Genomic DNA, 20803 nt, shown 5'->3' on the forward strand with positions numbered 1-20803 from the left:
AAAAAAATGAAATAATGCTCTTAAAAACATAACATGACGAACAAAACACACAAGCATTGTAATCAGTGGCGTATAATGAAATAATGCAAATGCATAAATGAAGAAATTTAAAATGTACCAAGAAAATCACCTTCATTAAGCAAATTAATTGCAAATCAGTTTGCAGAAGCTCAAGCTGGAAGTAAAATGAAAACATTATGCATATGAAAGTAAAATGATAATGAAAAGAGAAAATACTACCTACGAAGATGGCTCACATATCTTAACTTTCGCTTTTTTTTTTGATAAAATAATCCATTACTCTTCTAAACTACCTGTGCTGTTCTATCTTGTTTACGATTAGCAGTAATCATTATGCATGACTATCATTCCTATTTTGCGGAATGAAATCAGAGTGAATAATAGCGAAATGTAAATGAAAATTAGCCCCAACACCCAATATTTCAGTGTCATAGAGACCTAAATGAACCATCATCTTTTTATTGACACGTCATCAGCTCTTCGTTTTACCTAACAATTTTTCATCAGTGATGATAAGTAAAATAATTATTTGTCTTGTGTCCGGTAATGACGATCACACAGAAAATAGACATAATATCCTTATTCAACATTGTTTCATGAACTTCTCCTCCTTGTGAAGAATCAACGTGGCTGAAATTTTTGTTGTTGAATACCTTTGGCAGTTTGACAGTGATTACATTGCATTATCGATTTTCGATACCAGCATTTTCAAAAAGAATACCAACATATCATACACATAATTTCTATATGAAACTTACACAAAATCACATTCTTCATTGAATACTCTTCCATGATATTGCAAGTTACTGCAGTAGTCAATGTAGAAAATTGAATTGTAATGGATATGATAAATCAGTTTTACAGCCGAGCTATAACTACACGTTGATGTTAATGGCAGGTGTTGGGTGTTGGTGTTGGTGTAAGGTGTTAGTGCTGGTGATAGTGGGGTCAAGGATACGAGGTGTATGTACGAAATCGTAAGCTAACACCATGCATTGCAGGTCCTCGGTCGTATTCTCTGCTAACTTATAACATTACTTGCCAAAATACAGTACTGTGAATCGTTTGCCATAGTGTTAAACGACCTTCAGAAAAATGTGAAATAGGCCTATATCTGATATATGCGTAACAAAATAAGTACCTGTTCCATACTGTTATAAACATACAATTTCAGTACTAAAAGTCGGAAGCTTGGTTATCCCTTTCACTTCTTTGCCACACGTCGCTTAAATTTCTGCAACAACGAATTTGACGTCTTCAGGAGCATGATCTGGTTTTCCAGCAGCATCATTTCTCGCGCCACCTCGGAATAGTTCCCGCCAACAAGGCTGTTGTTGACCTCGATCCTACCAGCGATGTCGAAATCTTTGCCCGGCTTGAGGCCAGGTAGCCACCGTTTGATCCAGGCGAGGCTGGCCTTGGCCATCTGGTCACTTCCCTCCCCCTTGGTGTCTTCAGCCGGAAGAAGCTTGAGGACGACGTGTCGCTGGTATTCCATTTCTTCCGGTGTGAACTCTCCAGCAGCGCCCCCACCGGTGGAAGATTGGCCCTTTCCTGGTGTTTGTAGAGGGCATTGGAGGGGAGGGTGGTGAAGACAAAATAACAAAGTACTTCAGTGTTCTTGATATCTTCATGTTTCTCTCATAGCTTGTTGCAATTTCACTTTGTTTCTCGAAGCTGTTGGCTAATTTTCTTTCTCCTATCTTTCAATGTTTTAAGAGGACAGTGATTTATTGCTTTGTACAAGAAATATTTTTTTTCTTTTGCCTCTTAGCAGTTTGAAAAATGAGTTTCAATTAGTAAACCCTTTTCGTGCCACTTTATTTCTCAAGAATATGTGAACGCGTAGAAATTTGTGCACGTTTGACTCATCGGCAGAGAAAGGGTTAAAATTATACCTCTTTCACAAGATATAGATAACTTTTGTCCTATAATGATAGGGTTACAACTGCACTTAAATCACTATTCGCTATGATGGACTTTCATTGTTATGTGTGTCTGTGCGTGTTTTGATACCTGACGTTTCCGTGTCGCTTGCCTCCACTCCCACGATTTGCAGAGCCCTAACGAGCGCCGTGCGGTAGTTGTAGGGCGTAGGGCGAACAACATTCTTCCACAGCCTCATCAGTCGGAGCTTGTCTATGGTTCCCATGTCATCTCGACAAGCTGTGACGTCATCTTCTCTCAGATGCAGTAGCTTTCCAAGGGAACTCAGCTCATCGTCTTTAAGCTCCATGACGGCGGAGCCAAGCTCACTTAGACTGGGCTCACAATCTGACGACGACAGTCAAATAGTATATTGTTCATTCCGTCAGAGGGATTATAGGACAATTAATTTCGCTTTGATCCCATTTAAATGTCTTTCCTCTTTCACTTGCGAAAGGCTAAATAAGTGGAAATCTGTATACATGGACATTAAACTAACGCCATCACACACGAGATATAGCAATGACAACTGCGTTATGATTTACTCTCTGCTTATGCAAGTACATTATAAACACACAAACATTGGTTACGGTTTATTTCACTTATTCATTTTTTTTTTTGCCATCCACAATGTGCTAGCTTTTTAAGGTTTGTTTCTTCGGGTTAGTTTGTCTGTTGGCACGTATGCATTGCAGTATAACTATTGCAAAAGTGATCTACAGCTAACCAAAACGGTTGGTTTCGGAGTACGGTACCAGCTAAAGGATCAGTGCCATTGATCACTTACCAATGAAGAATGCGAGTCCTGTATTTGAAGAATTCAGGTATATCTACGCTAGTTATCTTCTTATCCAGTGATGAGAATATTAAGACCATTTTTGAGAACTTTGCTGTTTATTCAGTAATTTCAGCCCAGAATGGATTTGCCATAGCATATGTATTTTACTTCCGTTAGATATTAAGAGTACACCAATATTTCACTCACCCAAATTGAGAGATTTCGCAATGTCGCTGTATCCGGCGTTTTGCAAGGCGATGCTAAACATGTTTCTGGACTTCAGACTCTGAAACAACGCCATGGTGAGACGGACTGAACCTTTCTCTACGTCGGGCGGCATTCGGTAGTCTGCGAGTTGACCTTCATGCATCCCGAGGGCCTTTGCGAGCGGATGTACGTCATTCATCAAAAGCTTCATAGCAACGTCCACCAATTGTGCGTGATACATTTGTGCCTCTCCAAGAGGGAGGGACGAGCAACCTGCCAATCAAAATTAAGGAAAATGTTCATGAATGACACGTGCGAGTTTCGTCCTGTTCTAAAAAGGAAAATTGACTCCAAAATTGTAAAGAGATTCAATAGTTCTAGGTGAGTTTGACTTTATGGAGAAAGGCAAGAATTTAGTGCAATTAAACTTGAGACAAACTTCTTCATTTTAATGCTTGCACGCTGTAGACCTATCGTTATCATTTTTTTCCATCATATATGTATCGTAATAATGATTAAAAAAATGTGATTGCTCTTGCATGATTTACGAAATATCCTACAATAATCATTCCTTATGTATTAGTCAGTACACGTTGTAGACCTACTTCCTTTTCCCACCTCGACTCACAAATAAGTCTTAATGCACTAATTGAGTACATATTTTCCAAAGGTTTTATTTATTTATACTCACATCACTGCAACCCGTCCAAAAAAGTCTCACGAAATATTTAGGCCCAGCCAATGTGAATAAAAACTATTTTAGAGTTGTTCACCTCAATGTTTAGCGAGGCCTATTATGCTTGGACACATATCTATTTACGTACTTACAAATATATTATTGCAGTAATGAAAATGTATTCCGAAAATATAGAAAATTCCAAATTTTTACAAAGTAGAGTGCATGATTCGGGTTTTTTTTTTTTAATTGGCTGAGGAAAAATTCTAAGATGTGATCTGTCATATACTTTATCTGTTGCCATGGAAAAATGGCTGGAAACTTATTGTCTTGATACATACACCATAAAGAAGGAAGTTAGTCCTAATGAAAACAGTCGAATAACCTGAAAAGTCCCCGGATGAGCGATCGTCGGTGGACGGAGATATCTTGACACTTGGAGACATGATTTGTTCGCCGCTCGGCAGGATGGTATCTGCGTTATGATCAGTAAAAGATGAGAGATAAGAGTGGTATATAGAGGATGGTTTACTTCTGTAGTGTGAATGAAATCCGACAGAGGACACGCTGTCGTCATAATTATAATATTACTATCACAACATTTGGTAAGAAAAACAAAGCAACAACAAAGCAACTAGAAAACCAGTTCGGTTATGGAGTATGTGTGTGCTTGTGTGTGAGATACGTCTAAAAGTCCGTATTCATCTTGCGTTTTCTATGTTTACATAATTGCCAAAATTTCGACAGAAAAAAAGTAAGCTTCATATACAGCAAAACACTGCGGAGCTTAAATGTGCACACGATCAAGTAGTACGAAGCAGCTGTGGTAGATTATTAGTTTTGAATTGTCGTTAATTTAAAGGAACTCCGTTCGGTACGGTATAAAATACTTCTGCAAAACCGAACAAGGTGCCGAAGGTACTGTAGCATTTTTCCGAAGCCGCACTCTTGAGAAAACAGCTTTAAAACCTTTCTGTATAGCTCTATATTCTGCCTACGTCAGCAAAACTTCGTTATCATACATAGCCCCATTTATAGTAACCCTTGTAACTCCTGCAAGCTCGTAAAATGCAATTTAATGTTTACACTTATGATAGTGTGCAAATAATATCAAGAGGGGAAAAACAGCCATTAAAGACACTGGCAAGCAATTGCAAACTTTACGGTGCAGTTTTTGTAAACGGTGAAGCCGCTTGTGCGTTTAATGGTCATGTGCGGTCATCACCTGCAATATCTCCCCGTCCGATTTGCCTCGCAGCCAACCACAGTCGCTTCCTCTTCTCATAGTGGCTGCATCCCTGTTTCGCTAGCCAATCACGGATCATCTGAGAGACGTTGAACAGAGATTCGTCGTTCTCTTTGCATATGACCTCTGCCGATTTTGATTCTTTCGCTGCGCCACTGGACAGAGCGGCCATCAGCTTGGAGATGTGGACCTCTGTAAGCTGAGCTGCGAGCATGTCGGCGTCTACGGGAGACTTGGCTGCTTTCTCGACTGCCACAAAATAGAGTAATGTCAAAAATACAGGATAGATCGTTTAGGGCAGCTATTCCGTGTCATGTTCAATGGTTTAAATCAACGTTCTTTAAGACAAAGGAAGAATAGTCGCACAGACTGATAACATGGTTTATCAAGAAAAAATGATGTAAAAAAACTATAAAAACGAAAATTTATTCTTTTTTTATGAATAAGAGTGACATTGGATTTAACTTTGTCTTATGCAATGGGGCACCGTTTCGTGAAAGTTATTAGGCCTGACAAGTTGTCAGTCTGTGACAATTCCAGTAATATCCTATTGGTTTTCATTGGCAGAGAAGGTCTGGCTACTGCCTGTTACTATTGTAGTTGTCAGAGACTGACAACTTGTCAGGGTTGACAATGCACTTTGATGAAACGTTGCCCAGGTGATGATATCAGCAACTGACTTGTTTCCGGTTTGCATATGCATAGACATAAACATATATGGTGGGAAATATTTCAAGTACTCCCGTCGTCTGATGCTGCAAAAAAAAAAATAACAACAAGGGCACAAGGGTGCAAACCCTGCTTTAATGGATAATCGGTTTCAAGTGCGTACTTTTCCACAGATATACATGGTCAGCAATAACTTGACATCTCTTTGAGCAGCATTTCTGTACCTTGGATGAAGTTTCGGTCGATGGGACTTGAACCAGACTCCTCCAATGCAAGGTCCAACTGCACTACCCTGCTGATCTCATTGGGAGTGTACTTCCTATGCAGCCATCGATGAAGGTTCAGTGTTCCCCTCTGAACAGCGCCCTCCTTTCCAGCATTCTCGCCGCCTTGTCTGTCTCGCTCAATTGATTTCAGGTTTGCGAACAGGTTTGGTATGTCGTCTGTGTACCAGAGGATGTGTTCCAGTTCTAAGTCGCTAAGTACGTTATTCTGGCTAGATCTGTAGGCTGAAACAAGAAGTAAAATCTGTGATAAAGCGGCCTCTTTTATTATAATGTTATCCAAACGGATAAACGGGACATTAAACATGCCCAGGATACCTGTTACAGGCAAAGAATATAGAAAAGATGGGCTGTAATGTTTTCGAAGGATGGTCAGAAAAAGAAGAAAAAAGAAACAAAGCTAAGAAATGTTAATGAAGTTATATTAAAAAAACAAACAAACAGACGAACAAAGTGTAATTAGAAAGCAATTCCCATAGCCCCTCCTGAATCCGTTAGGCCTAGACTGTAATAGGTTTACCTTCAATATGCGACAATGCTGTTTCTAATCCCTCTTTTATTAAGGCAGCAGTTAGCACGTCTCTTTGGTAGTTCTTGGAGCAGGCCTCTTTCCAGGTGCACAGTTGTTGGTAAAGCTCTTGCCTTGCCCGAGGGCTGTCGGGTTTTGATGTCACTTCATTGGCGTCCCCATTCAGCATTTGCACAACAGCTACAAGCTGGCCGAAGTAGCTCTCGCCAAAGTCGGCATTGGCGAGTTCCCACAGCTCGATAAAGGATATCGGCCCACCTGTAATCAAATGATTTAATAGCAATTGTATGAACCTCCATCTTTATGAACTTGCTTCTAGACATTTTTTTTTCTTGGAGAAATAGCCCTGAATATCAAGATCAATTTCTCAGGAACCAAAACTTTAGATACGATGAATCTAATAGGAGAAATGTATTTAGTATAACATAGGCCTACTGACCAGTTTTGTGACCTAGATAAGACTATTAAGTTTTCATTAAAATTTCGGATACTCAGAAAACTCTAAACATAAATATTACATACATGTATCTATTCGTCCCGTCATCCCGTCAAATATTTCAACAAGAATCATAAGCAAAGTGTTATTCAAGTGAACGTATTGACTGTAATGGAATGTCACCATTCTTGATTTACACGTATTCATGAATACATTCAAACAGGCAAATATTGTACATCTCTTTGCTGTCTTACTTCGTTTGTGCATTTGAATTCATGTCTAGATTTTGTTTCTTTTTCAATGTTAGAATTGGGTTTTTTTGGGGGGTATAAAGAGATTTAATGGTGACAGCTTCGAAACGTCATAGCTGGTAGGGGAGACCCAGGAGAGTTGAGCCACTTTTTACATAATTTGTCATATTTCCCCCTAATTGTATTTTGGGCTGAAGACTTTCTTATGGTTGGAAGTTAAGATCATATGTCATAATCCAGTTTTGTTAATTATACGGAAGGTGATTGCATTTCAGAATAAGAGCCCGTTCAAAAAAAGATGTCAAATGGCTAAAGTCTCCTGTAGGACGAGGAGAGTTGAGCATACCCGCAATGAGAGTTGAGCCACCCATGGGAGAGTTGTGCCACACTGTACTAGGGAGTGGGAAAGTCATATATCTCGTGAGGATGGGCCCGCATAAATACATTTAATGTGCTGTTCTTATCGAATATCACTATTTTGTAAATTGAAATACAATGACTCTAACAGAGAACTATGATTTTTTTTTTCAGATAGAAAGAACTTCAAGATAGGCTTTCCAAGTTGTAGACAAATTGATGATGTCATCGAAATGTTCTGACTTAGAGTTGGCTACCTGGGGCCGACAATCAATAACTTTAAAACACTTCCATGACATATGCTCCGGCGACAAATGCTCCGGCATGAATTGCTAATGTTGAAGCTTACACAAACCCTTACCCCTACCCTAACCCTAACCCTAATCCAAATCCTTACCCTGCTCTGACCCCAAAACTCAATCATATACCCACGAGGCTCACTCTCTCTTCGGAGAGATATCAATGTCAGAGCAATAATTGTCGGCGGAGCATATGTCGTGTCACCCTTTAAAACACAATAACTTCTTTGAGAAATCATTACTCATGAAGACAATAATTGAGTAAGCGAAAAACCATTGGCAGCTTAATTAAAACTTTAAAACAACATTAAAACACAACTGATATAACCCTTACTTAGATCTTACAATGCTTTTCAGAGCTCGCTCAAACAGATATGCAACCTTGAACAGGAGATAAAGATTGTAGTGCGTGGAAATTAACATGACATTTTGTTTCATGTAGCTCACGTCAGCTTCAGGCTATGCTATTGATATTTATGTATCATCCTCTTTGTTGTGAATTTCAATTTCCATGGGGTTTCATTCAACGTTTGAAGACAACAAGGGGCCACAAAACTTTCCAGAATTGCCTGAATACAGTCATATCTTTTCCAGTCACATCCGTTCAAATTTCAGACGATGATATCATATTGTTAACAATATCTGCTCAAAAAATGTAGTCCCATGAACAACATAATGCCAACCAGTGACTCTTCCATCTACCTGGCAAAACAATACAAAATAACAAAATGACCTCAACAAATGATTTGTTAGATTCAACGAAATGCAGAATACCATGATTGCAGTGTGAACCAACACAACTTTAACAATAATGACACAACAAATGATGGTGCCCTTCACTCTTAGAAAAAATGTGCTGATTAGAACCTCTTCTTGTCCGGTATTTAAGATTCTTTATAGACCCTTTTTGTATAGAGTTCTACAATGTATAAAGAACCCTATACAAAAACGGTCATTTTTCTGTTTATCCATGTATCTCTTGAGTGTTATTCGATCTACACCAAATGCTCGAGCGGCAGCTCGAACACTGTTCAACTCTTCGACTGCTTTTGCTCCTCGCTGGAGCAATCCTGGATCACTCCCACAGTCTGATGTCCTTTTGTATATTTGTGGCATTGTCTGAAAGAAAAGTAAAAATTTGTATAAATAAGATAATGGTAAAAGGAGAGTTGAGCCATGGATCATGTCTCCTCATGATGAGTGGCTCAACTCTCCAAAGGTCGGCCATTTTTGCATGTGACTTAACTACCACTAGAGCAGTTGCATCATATTTAACCAAAAACATCAGAAATAATCAACAATGCAGAGGCTACGCGTTGCCCATATTGCGACCAAAGTAACTGCTATATAGTATATGAATAATAAGAAGGGTCTTACCTCTAACTCTCAAATCCACTTTTCAGCGCGATATTTGGTTTTCCTTTCACAAAATCTCCCATAAGTTACCATGGATCTTGCTGACTTAACTGGAAAGAAAGTTATATTATACACTACCAGCAGAGGGAGTTTTAACTTTTTATCTAAAGTGCAAGTGTGAGATTTAGGGGGTGGATCAACTCTCCTTGTGGCTCAAGTCTCCTGGGTCTCCCCTATAGCTCGTTGCGTAACAAATAAAGTAGTACGTCGTCACCTTTGAGAAAGTTACACTCATTTGGAGAACATCCGGCGTTTTCCAAGCCAAGACTGAAAAGCACCAAGGGGTTTTCTGTGAAGGGTTGCTCCGTCCAGCTCCGGAGGTGTTCAACAGCAGCAAGCGAAATATCTTTGCCTTCCACGGTCTCTGTCAAACTCACTCCTAGTTGGTCGAGGAATGAGTGCAGACGAGCGTCGTTCTTCAGAGTCCACACAATGCAGTTAATGACATTGTCATCAATTGTAGTTTCCAATGGCTTCCTGTAGTCTTTGAGAAAGATTGCGGGTAGCAGAACACAATATACGTCAAATAAAATACGGCAGAAACGTATTTCATACTGCAAAGAAACATGATAGACGTTGAAACCAAGGTTCAATCCCGGAATCAAGGTTCAATCCCTGGATAGTTTCAAGGAACTGCTGAAAGGGATTACTACTTCAAGGTTCAAGGAAACTGTGCTTACAGACTTAAACTTTGAGATTTCCAGAGGAGATCAGGACAATAGCTGTGATGATGGTGAAAACATCAATATTGTTAATTTCCACCAAATTACATTATTTGGAGTTTTTTATGCATAAAACTTGATCTGCTTATTTCTCTAATCTAGCGCAGTAGGTCTAAAGAAGAGCCAAGAATGTCCTACGTACATTATTAAAGCAACTTTGTTTGTTTGTTTTGGGGATGACAATCGGTATCAACAGATTCAGAAGCCTGCTCCAGCGTAGCATGTAAAGATGACCGTACCTCGTAGCTGTTCGGCAGCCTCGGCCAGTCCATTCATTTTCAGAGCTACGTGAAGCATACCCCTCTGGTAGGGCTTGCTGCTTGTTTTCTTCCACTCGCAGAGTTTTGAGTAGCCGTAGTCGACTGAAGATCCCTCGGCTGATGCCGTATGTGTGCTGTGGTCGTCTGTCAGGCTGTCAACTATGCTGATAATGCGAGCTACGTGGTCTGGTCGGTCGTCAACTCGTACGAATTCCCACAATTCAAGGTATGAAAGAGGTCCTCCTGTATCAAACAATAGCAGGACACAAATTTGTCGTCTCTTTTTGTTATCGAACTGGCTTCGAGAAATTTAGCGACATGAAGATATCGCACTGTTCCACAATGTCATATCTAAAGAATGCGTTAAATTAATGACACAGTAGATATTTGTTCTCTGAAAACAAAATTATAGCATGAAGTGAGAAGTAAAGCAATTGCACGAAATCTTTGTACCATCAATAATCATGATTTACTATATTATGTGCATTATGACTTTGCACTGCGGTTGCAAAAGTATCGAGATACATAACTCTTTTCTCTCTACAACGGAATGATACATTTTAAAGGAAGTGTGAAATACAAATGAATCACAAACCAGCGAGAAACTCCTGGTCAATCGGCGTGCAGTCCGCCCGCTCAAGCGCTAAACTCAGCGAGACGAGTCGATTCATCGTAACCTCCTCGTTTCCCCACGCTTCAAGGCGATTGGTCGCTGCCGTCCAAATGTCTTCTTCGCCCGAGTTGTTCTGGAAGTAATCACTGAATTCGAGCTCTTCCAGAACACGTCGTATACTTTCTTCCTTTTCCATCGCTGATATCAGACATTTTGCCATTTTCCGGCCAATGATATCTGTGACATTCATGCGGAATTCTGTATCGAAAATCATAAGGAACACACACATATCAAAATACTTTGTAACTTTTATTCGGCACATACAACACGACTAGGCTTGATTATCTTTGTGTTGTCAGTCTTCCTTTATCAATCCTCGTTCAATCACTCAAAAAAACTACATGACAAAATAAGAATCATGGATAACTGTACAGAAAATACCTTAAGATGAGAGCACTTTGGAATATCACATGAAAATGAAACCATACAGAATGTTTTATGTTGCATCATGATGAAGGAAATTACCAATATACGTGAGAAAGCGCTAGCCACAAAGATAAAGGATTACGTTAACATTTCATTTAAACAGATTTATAGCAGTGCATCAAGTTTACCCTCTATTTTGACATTCTGGCAACTGATATTCATGCTATTATTATTATTATTATTACTATATGCTATCATAATAATAAACGCAGAGGTTCTGTCTGCAATGCAGAGCATTAGGCACCTTTAACATGGGAACAAGCCGCCGTTAAGCCGTTTCTCTCCAGCGCTGCTAGCAGCAAATCTTTTTGGTGATCGTTGTTACACGAACTCTTCCATCCGCACAGCTGCTCGTAGGCGACATCCACTGAGATGCGGCCGAGGGGTGGTTGCTTTGATGTCTCGTCGGCAGTGAGATGGTAGGCGAGATCAGCGACCTGACTCCAGTAAGCCTCCCCCTGGCTGTGCTGCGCGATTTCCCAAAGCTCAACATAAGATATTGGTCCTTCGTCTGGCAAGAAGCATCAACGCAAAGAATTGCAGGAGGAAAGTAAGCATCAGCGGTTTTACGAGCTTGCTTTAATCATCTTGTGTCAAAGAATAATGACAAAATTAATGTTCTAAACCTGGCTCCTAACTTTTCAAAAATGCATAGACAACACGATGAAAAGATAGGAACAACTAAGTAAACATAACATTTGAATTCATTCTAATGTTTGTAAATATACACGGCACTAGTTATGTCCCCAACGACATTCCTCAACCGAAGAGGAAAAGTAAAGACGGGAAGGAAACCATGTAGAAAGACATAGACTACACTAACGCAAATGTAATTCTTATATTATTGCTACTGATATTCTTATCACAGAAGTTGATATTTGCTTTCATGCACGAACTGAAATAGTTTGTCAGTGATCGTTATAGGGCCTACCAGAGAATACCCGCTGTTATTGAAGTCTTTACCTATGAAAAATGTCCTGTCGATCGGGGTACAGTCGTTACTCTCTAGAGCCATGGCCAACAGCACTCGTGGATTCATCTCGAAAGGTTGATGGCTCCACTTTATCACTTCCTCTATGGCCGTAGCCATGAAGAGTTTGTTATCACCACGTCGCTTGGTCTGGTGCCCGACGTTCCGAAGGTTTTCAACGTCCGCAAATGCATCCTCCACCCTTTTCAATGGTTGCAGGGGAATTTTCAGAGTGGAGAACACGGCTTTTATCTTGTCCCTGTTGTCTATGGCCCATATTATGCGCTTAATCATATTCGGGCTGATTGGGAAGGGTTTCTTTCTGTATTCTATAACCGGGGAAACAAAGTGCACATTAAACGATCATTAGGGAAACAGAATAGAGAAGAGTATGTGTGATTAGTGTGATCTGAGAGGAGAAAATCACCTATGACCCTCGGGGTAAGGGTTTAGGGTTAGGTTAGGGCTAGGGTTAAGGTTAGTGTTAGCTTGTGGGATCAGCATCATACTCTGCTTCAAGTAAAGGGTTTTTCGACTTGGTTGCTCCCAAACCCAATTTCTATGCATTCGCATTTTGTTTTGTTTGTTTGTTTGTTTGTTTTTCTTTTTTAATAGAGAGAAAGTATATCACATAGATTTTTTTTTCATTTTGTTTGCAGGAAGACGAGGATTTCACCCTCATGATTGAAAGGAATCATATAACATTGACTTATGATTGTTATTTAAATTTGGTGACAAGTACAAGTTCCGAGGAGCACTAATCCGTTCTGAACAAAAGAAACGCACGTGTCTACACGCATTATATTTTATTTTGCTGTATTTTTTGGTTGAAATTTTATTATTTTTGCTTTTTCATGAGTAAAAGCTAGAGTAAAAGTTCTTTTTGTCTTTAATGAACTAGAGAAAGAAGGGTGCTTATTCCTTTTTCACAAAATGTATGGAGTCAGAAATTCTGATGATGCATACTATATTCTTTCATTTCCATGGTTATCAAAAGCTTTAATGTGTTTGCGTCAACCTTTCATGTGGTTACAATAGAAATCTAGTAATTTCCACAGTGAAGTGCCTTTTCTATACATTTCGATTTAAGACGTCTCTCACTAAGTTCGTCAGTAACTTATAGCAATGTAATTCGTGACATGCTGGCGAGGCGCTGTCTTATATACGTCACTGATAGGAAGATGCTGTTGCTGTCATCTTGCTAAACCAACATAGATATGCATAGTTTGTGACATACCTTGCATCACACCGACCTCGTCAGTCAAATTATACTTTGCGCACGATTCTAACAGGTCTTTCATCTGATTCTTTCCTCTGTAGTCTTCCTTCCAGACGAAAAGCTCAGACATGATGTCCTGCTGAGACATGTCTGAACGCAGTAGCTCCTCCCCTCTGGAAACGCCATTAGTTCGAAGTCCGCTGACCAGACTACGTAGTGGCTTAAGAAAGTCTTCATCTTCTCTAGAGCTGACAAAGTACCACAGCTCAAGGAAAGTGACTGAACCTGCAAACAACAGAGATCATTCCAGATATAGCTGAAGGTGTTTGACATAATTTGTCTGTGCACATGAGACTATCTATTTCTTACTTTATCTCTGTTCATTCCATATGGATTGGAGGATTATGCCATCGACATTTGTTACCGCTTTATCATTGACAGGCACACGTATTGGATCAAGAAAGAATGCAAAATACGGTGATATAATAATAATGTCTGTCACAAAATGATATTTTTTTTTAAATGCCTCCGCCACGAAGTGGTGCCGAAGGCATTATGTTTTCGGGTTGTCCGTTCGTCCGATCACCAAACTTGGTCCAAGTATAAAGTATGATGAGGCAGTTACTTAATTAGATTTGGGTGAAATCGGCCAAAGGTCAAAGGTCAAATGTCAAGGTCAAATCATAAAATTGTATCCGTTTACGCGATAACTCAAGACTGGATCAAGCAAATTTCACCAAACTTTGTGAGAGGATGATGTATGATGGGACAATTACTTGATTAGTTTGTGATTGAAATTGGACAGAGGTCAAAGGTCAAAGATCAAGGTCAAATCTTAAAATCTAACTGTTTACGTGATAACTCAAAACTGGATGAAGCAACTTTCACCAATTTGGTCCAAGGATGATGTATGATAGGGCAATTATAGTTGAGTAGATTTTAGTGACATTGGCAAGAGGTCAAAGGTCAAAAGGTCAAGGTCAAATGTTAAAAATGTTGCTATTTCCCCCATATCCATGCAATGTCCGAAGGTATTTTCTTGAAACTTAGTGTAGACATGTACTACTGCGTGAAGATTCTCCAGAGAGAGTTTCATGTCATAAGGTCAAAGGTCAAAAGGTCAAAGGTTAGGTTAGAATGTTACAATTTCACTTTCTTGCGAATGGTTCAATGTATCTTATAAAAGGGTCGGTCAGAAGTCAAGTAAAAATCCTCACTTCCCCAAATACGTGTACCTGCACTCTTAGACAACCATAGCAAACCTAGTTCAAGGAATGTGAACATTCAAGATATTTCTGACAAACCTGTCATTTCAATATATTGTCAGTCATCACACATTGTGAAGACATTGTATCATACACCTATTGGGAGAATCATGCATTATGGCGGAGGCATCAGTCGCCGTAGCGACATTTCTAGTTTAAAGATGAAAACATTTTAATCATGCCAATTAGTTTCCAATTTCTAACACTGCAGGCCTGACTTCAAAGATGAACATAACAGCTATGTTTCTCCGAAGTGATTAAACGTGTTTGACAGTATCCTTAATGTTTAATGCCGAGATATTAAAAATGACGATGAGACTGAAAGGGATATCAATTAAGCTCAATGAGACTACAAGGTCAAGAAATCGATATCATTCAGTATGGATTGTGATGCTATCATTGGACCAAGTACGATTAGGCTGTTTACACTCACGCTCTTGACTTCCTTTAGACAAACCGACGTAGCCATGACTTTCTGCTCGGTGATCTGGTTGAGAGATAGATAGATAGATAGATAGATAGATAGATAGATGAATAGATAGATAGATATAAAGCAAAGTGAGAGAGATAAAGAAGTGAGACAGCGAATTGGATCTGTTTGTCCGCCACACATAAACGCATTTTAATCGTAAAAGCGGCTGTGACAATGATCGACAAGGGCGGAAAATAACAAAACTTCACTCGATGCAGTTTTGTACTCATGCAAGTAAACACACATATTTATATCAATATACTGAAGATTCCGGGTACACGCCCACACACACACACACACACACACACACACACACATTATTGGATGTTAGAAAGACTTTGATTGTTCCATTGTAAGAACTATATCATGAGGTCTTAATGTTCATATCAGAATGAATTTTGTAATGTAATGATTGATCATGAAACGTTAAGATAACAACAGCAAGTGATACAGAATATGCACCGATACCCCCCCCCCACACACATTTTGTTATAATTTAAAATTATATATCTTCCTTATATCATTACTGAGACACCCCCTATAACGATAAATGGGTATGACTACTAGTGTTAAAACTTCTAGGTACAATCGCTGTCCAAGTTTTTTTTCTCGAAATAATACCCGTGCAAATTCAGAAATGTTATAGTGTATACATAATGAAGTTATGTAACTATAACTCACATGGTAAAGTGCATCCCCTTCGGCGAAGACAGAAGTAGATGGCTACACAGACAAGCAGCACTACGATAACAGCTACAACTGCTGCTATTGCGGCTACAAAGCAATAAAACCGATCGAAATCAAACGTAACTACACTCACGTATAGCCATTCGTTAGTTATTTTTTAAGCGATAATAAATGACTATATAGCTCATGTAGAGTTTTATTAATCTAAAGCTGCACATGTACTAATTACACATTTGCGTTATAAAACGGTTTATGATAAGAAAATACATTTCCAAATTGTTATAGTAAACAACGTGTGTTTCTAAAGATTGATTTATAAGTGATTGCTCGTCTAGAAAAATGATTTATATAATATATGTATATATATATATATATATATATATATACAGGTATATATATCAATATCAATATATATATATATATATATATATACATATATCTAACATTAATAGCAATGAATTGAAACATGACCATTAATTAGTTAATTCTTTTAATCAACAATAAATGACTGATAGATCCTGTCGAGTTTTATTTCATTCGAATTGCATATGTACTAATTACGCGTTTGGAGTATAGAACTTTATACATAAAGAGCAAGAAAAGGAATTACAATTTGTTGTAGTAAAAATACGTTTCTAAGATTAATTTACGCTCAATTATATGGAAGAATAAAGAAGTGCAACTAAATATAATAGCGATGTATCTGAATTAAACGTGTTACCTATTTGACAAAATGACAAATTGTATTTCATACAGTATTTACTTCATATCCTGTAATGTGTTTGTGTGTGTCTGTCCCTGTGTGTTTTGACATTGTGTATTGCACTATGTTATCATTAGATTTTGTTCTATATCACCAGTGATATTTTTATTACGTTCGCTATACGTTTGATTATTTCAATTGGCCTATTTGATATTCAATTTCAAATGATATTCCCGCTTATGTGTATACTGCCACTTAATTTTTTTTGGGTCGTCGGTTTGGTGTTGCAATGCATGTACATACGTTTGCAATTTGAGTAATCATCCATCATTAAACTAGTTAAAAAAGACTTACCAATGTGTCCGCCTCCTCCAGACGGTTCCTCCGTACCATTTTCGTCAGTGTAACCAGTTGGGGATGTTGTGGTTGAAATGACTGACGTTTTAAATGCCAAGAAATTAATGTTATGTGCAGTGAAGATGCGGTTTCAGAATACATTGTATAAAGCAAAAAATTGCAAAAGGATCTACTTTTAGTACTAATGCCAGCATTAAAGCCTAATTTTCAGTTCTTAATGGGCACAAGTGCAACATGATATTTGTTACGTACTACAAGCTGACCTTAATGCATTGAGTAAAAAAAGAAAGAAAGAATAGAAAGTGTCCTGAATCGGAATGAACTGGACGTTTCAACGTAAAGCAAATAAGCTATCATTTACCCTCTCTCTGTTATCATCCATAACATTTGCTTATGGGTTTTGATTTGGGAAAAATTATGATCGAAGGAACTGACATATATAGACCCGTTTTTCACAATTTTGTGACGCAGATCTCAAATCCCCCAAGAAGATATCATAATGGGTATCATGTATGTCTTTTGCATACAATATCTATTTTAGAGTAGACCAGAGGGTGACGGAGTACTTCTTCTGGGCAAAGTCCTAAGTAGTAAAGCAGTAAAACAATATAATATTTTATGGAATGATCTGCGAATCAGGTGTGATGGTGTCATTGGTTTTACGATTGGTCACGAGGTTTACATTGTATCGGCAAATTGTCCAATTTAGATATTTGGACAACACCATGCACGCATTTGCAGTAATATGAAAGATGTCCCTTAGGGTGTTTCAGGGTTTGAATAAAATAGATCCCATGACGTAATTGTGAGGATTCCTAATTAGGGTTTACATTCGAAAAAAAAATTATATGTTGTATCGGAAATTGCATCCACAAAATGCATGCTTTTTATTGTTTCTTTCTAAATAATTGTCATTTCTTATCGTACAATGGAATGGCTATCTCCTTGAGGTATAAGTTTGAAAGTCGGAAGATTTCAGTGGCTTCCACATTGTACAGCATCATGGACGAATGTATATCATCTACATGTATTTGATAATTGTATATTTTCTATGTGTAAGAAAGTCTAGCTTTATAAACATATGTCATATATTTTCAACCTTCATTCAACATACTCATTGACAGAAGCTATAGTACCGAATATAATAATAATTTTATAGATATCGGAAAATGGGCTGGAAATACACGCTTTAGGTAGTGGATCAAATTCACACCATAGAAATGATTTGAGTGGTTGATTTAATCACTTTTAATTGACAGGTTGCTGAACAGAAACCGCTGTGGTGGTAATCAAAGAACCCGTTAACGCGATACTTTTTTTTTTTTGGAAATGTGTTAGGAATCCTATCAAATGGAAAGTACATGTAAAAGTATCCCAATTATGGTAAGGTTTAAGGTGTCATATTTTGTGATGATCGGAAGCAGTGACCGTAAGAGTATTATGTCCTAAGCATTTTAATTTATTCGACTGACATTAAATCCCAGTATAACATTCGTAGCATTGTCCAAATCTTAGCATGACTAACTGCTATGTCATAGCACAAATATATACCAGTGCAGGCGGATTTTCTCGCAGGGTAGTTTGCAGTGGGGAACTCCTAGAATGGAATATAATCGTTACACGCGACATGGAATGCTTGATCTTTGCCCCATGCAAATTCAATGCACTATACTTCAACGCGGGAACATTTGCATATTACAAGGGTCGAGTAGCACAACACTGTGAAAAGCTCTGAATAGCGTGAGACCTTACACCCCTTGTTATTCCAACCGAACATGATTCACTGAGAAAACGAACTTTGTACCTGTCTGAAAAAAGCTGAGGAGCACACTGGCTGCAGTCGACGATGCTTTGCACAAAGCCCGGCACATAGTGATAGTGATTGCTCAGCTCCTTACAACCTCCCAGCACGCATGTGGCATAGATGTAAAGCAGAAAACAGTGTACGCCTCTGAATTAAACCATGCCAAGAGTGTACGAGATTACCCATAAGAAGATTGGCTGGAAGTATACTTCAGTACGAAAATACAAGCGGAGTGATTTAACAAGGCTTCCCGAGCTTTTCATATACGACGTATGGTGTGCGAACAGTGAGACAATTGGGGCTTGTGACTTCCAGACATGTACAAATTCCAGTGGCGAATATCCACAAGGATTTTACTGCCACGTTGTTCCTCATTGCCTGCAAGCAGACAATAAAAGCGACTAAATAATCACTGCTCTTTGGCGGCAGTGGTTCAGGGCAAGGTCCATTGCTTCACGCAGAACGAGTTCTGTTCAAAACTTACAACTACTTCATTTTCTTTTCTTTATGAAGCAGCACGTGCTGCTCACTATTCGCTACCGGATATAAACAGTTTCTTAGTCCCCTATCTTATATCTGTACATGTTTATTATAATGCCACGACTTGCTAAGAATTTCAATAATCGACTTTTCAGCATTAATGTCAATTGAAATCAAACAGAAACGCAAAACGTCAATGTTTTGCCTCAGATATTGTAGAATTGTATTGGCCTAGTACCATTGAGGAGTTTGTGAGTGTTTGTGTCGGTGTGTCTGTGTGTATGTGTGTGCGTGTGTGCGAAAATTGACATCTGCTAAATTGTCAATCGACGGCTTGATATTCTTTGGGGTTTTTTTTTTAATCTGAAAATTGAAGTTATAATCTTATCAAATAGGTCTCGAAATATGATTGGACTATACTCACAATAAAGAAAGAAAATGACATTCCAATAGAAGTTTAATGGGCCACTAAATAGCAATTAGCATATAATATTCTCAATGTTTTTAGTGCTGGTAATTGACAATAATTGTTTATTTTAATAGTAAAGTCTACTTGACTGTTATATACCATGTAAGACCCATAAAAATAACAAAAAAAAAAGCAAATACAAGTCGTTACGGACAACCTAAAAGTATTTGACCGTTTGCCTGGTTGACAAAGCGAAATTCTCACCGTCTTCACCTTGGCCATGAGGAAATCCTCTACCCAGTAAGTCCCCCAAGACTATATTTATGCCCCCCCCCCCAAAAAAAAATACTGGTTTATCATTAACTTGTGTTAATTATTGCCAGGGATTTTCAAACTACATAAATGTAGATCATGTCCCAAGCCATTTGAGTTCTACAAGACTTGTCTCATGATTGTATAACCCGGTACGAAGTACGACAATTTACATAATCACTTATAAATAAATGCATGAATGAATAAATGAATAAACAAATGATTGTATAATCAAATGTGTACATGTATCATATATGTATGTATGTATATATATATATATATATATATATATATATATATATATATGTATGTATATATATATATATATATATATATATATATATATATATATATATACAAATGTGCATATACTGAATGCACTTTTGATTGTAAGTAGAAAAATAACTTTTTAAATATTTCACATGCTTCTGAGAGTTTTCATGCAATGCTAAGCGTCCCTTGATAGTACCCTCTCATAGAATAAAGACAAACATGTGTCTTTAAGAAAAAAAAAGTTTACATTGGTCTTTAATGAGCTAACATTTTCTGGGTATTGAAAATTTAGGACATAATGAAGAACTTACTTCCATAGGACACTAAATACATAATTTTTCAAAGGATTTAACGCCTCTGGAAACAAGCTCTTTATATGTATAATTATATATATATATATATATATATATATATATATATATATATAATATATATATATATATATATATATATTGTGTGTGTACTTGTGTGTGTGTCTATACATCTGTGCGTATTATTGAGCGTTCGTTTTTCTTGTTTGGACCGTTGAAGTCTTTTTCCCATTCACATGCACACTGCTCTCTCTACTCTGCTTCAGCAAAAAATAAATCAGCTTGAATCACTAGAGCTTTTTAAACTCAGACATGAGGGCCTACACGTTTGTTTTTTACCATTCCTTGGTTGTTTGTAGAATTAT

The 20803-nt window shown here is 38.0% G+C and overlaps 2 protein-coding genes across 2 annotated transcripts; both read right to left on the minus strand.

Moving 5' to 3' along the window:
- Positions 1 to 673: 673 nt before the first annotated feature.
- LOC139708474 (uncharacterized) lies at positions 674 to 4081 on the minus strand. Its single transcript, XM_071620426.1, has 4 exons — positions 3994 to 4081; positions 2933 to 3205; positions 2038 to 2295; positions 674 to 1575 (listed from the first exon to the last, which is right to left on the minus strand). The coding sequence occupies exons 1-4, from the start codon at positions 4052 to 4054 to the stop codon at positions 1226 to 1228; spliced, it is 942 nt and encodes a 313-aa protein (XP_071476527.1). The 5' UTR covers positions 4055 to 4081; the 3' UTR covers positions 674 to 1225.
- Positions 4082 to 4816: 735 nt separating this feature from the next.
- Positions 4817 to 19070, minus strand: LOC139708479 (uncharacterized). The gene is made up of 13 exons (XM_071620428.1): positions 18654 to 19070; positions 16847 to 16927; positions 15784 to 15876; positions 15064 to 15117; positions 13384 to 13650; positions 12140 to 12475; positions 11421 to 11687; positions 10673 to 10948; positions 10057 to 10320; positions 9310 to 9579; positions 6328 to 6594; positions 5748 to 6032; positions 4817 to 5103 (listed from the first exon to the last, which is right to left on the minus strand). The coding sequence occupies exons 1-13, from the start codon at positions 18718 to 18720 to the stop codon at positions 4817 to 4819; spliced, it is 2814 nt and encodes a 937-aa protein (XP_071476529.1). The 5' UTR covers positions 18721 to 19070.
- Between the last annotated feature and the right edge of the window lie 1733 nt (positions 19071 to 20803).

This window comes from Diadema antillarum, unplaced genomic scaffold (assembly GCF_040938485.1).
Source record: "Diadema antillarum isolate AM-2024a unplaced genomic scaffold, OU_Dant_1.0 seq00001342_RagTag, whole genome shotgun sequence".
Lineage (NCBI taxonomy): Eukaryota > Metazoa > Echinodermata > Echinoidea > Diadematoida > Diadematidae > Diadema > Diadema antillarum.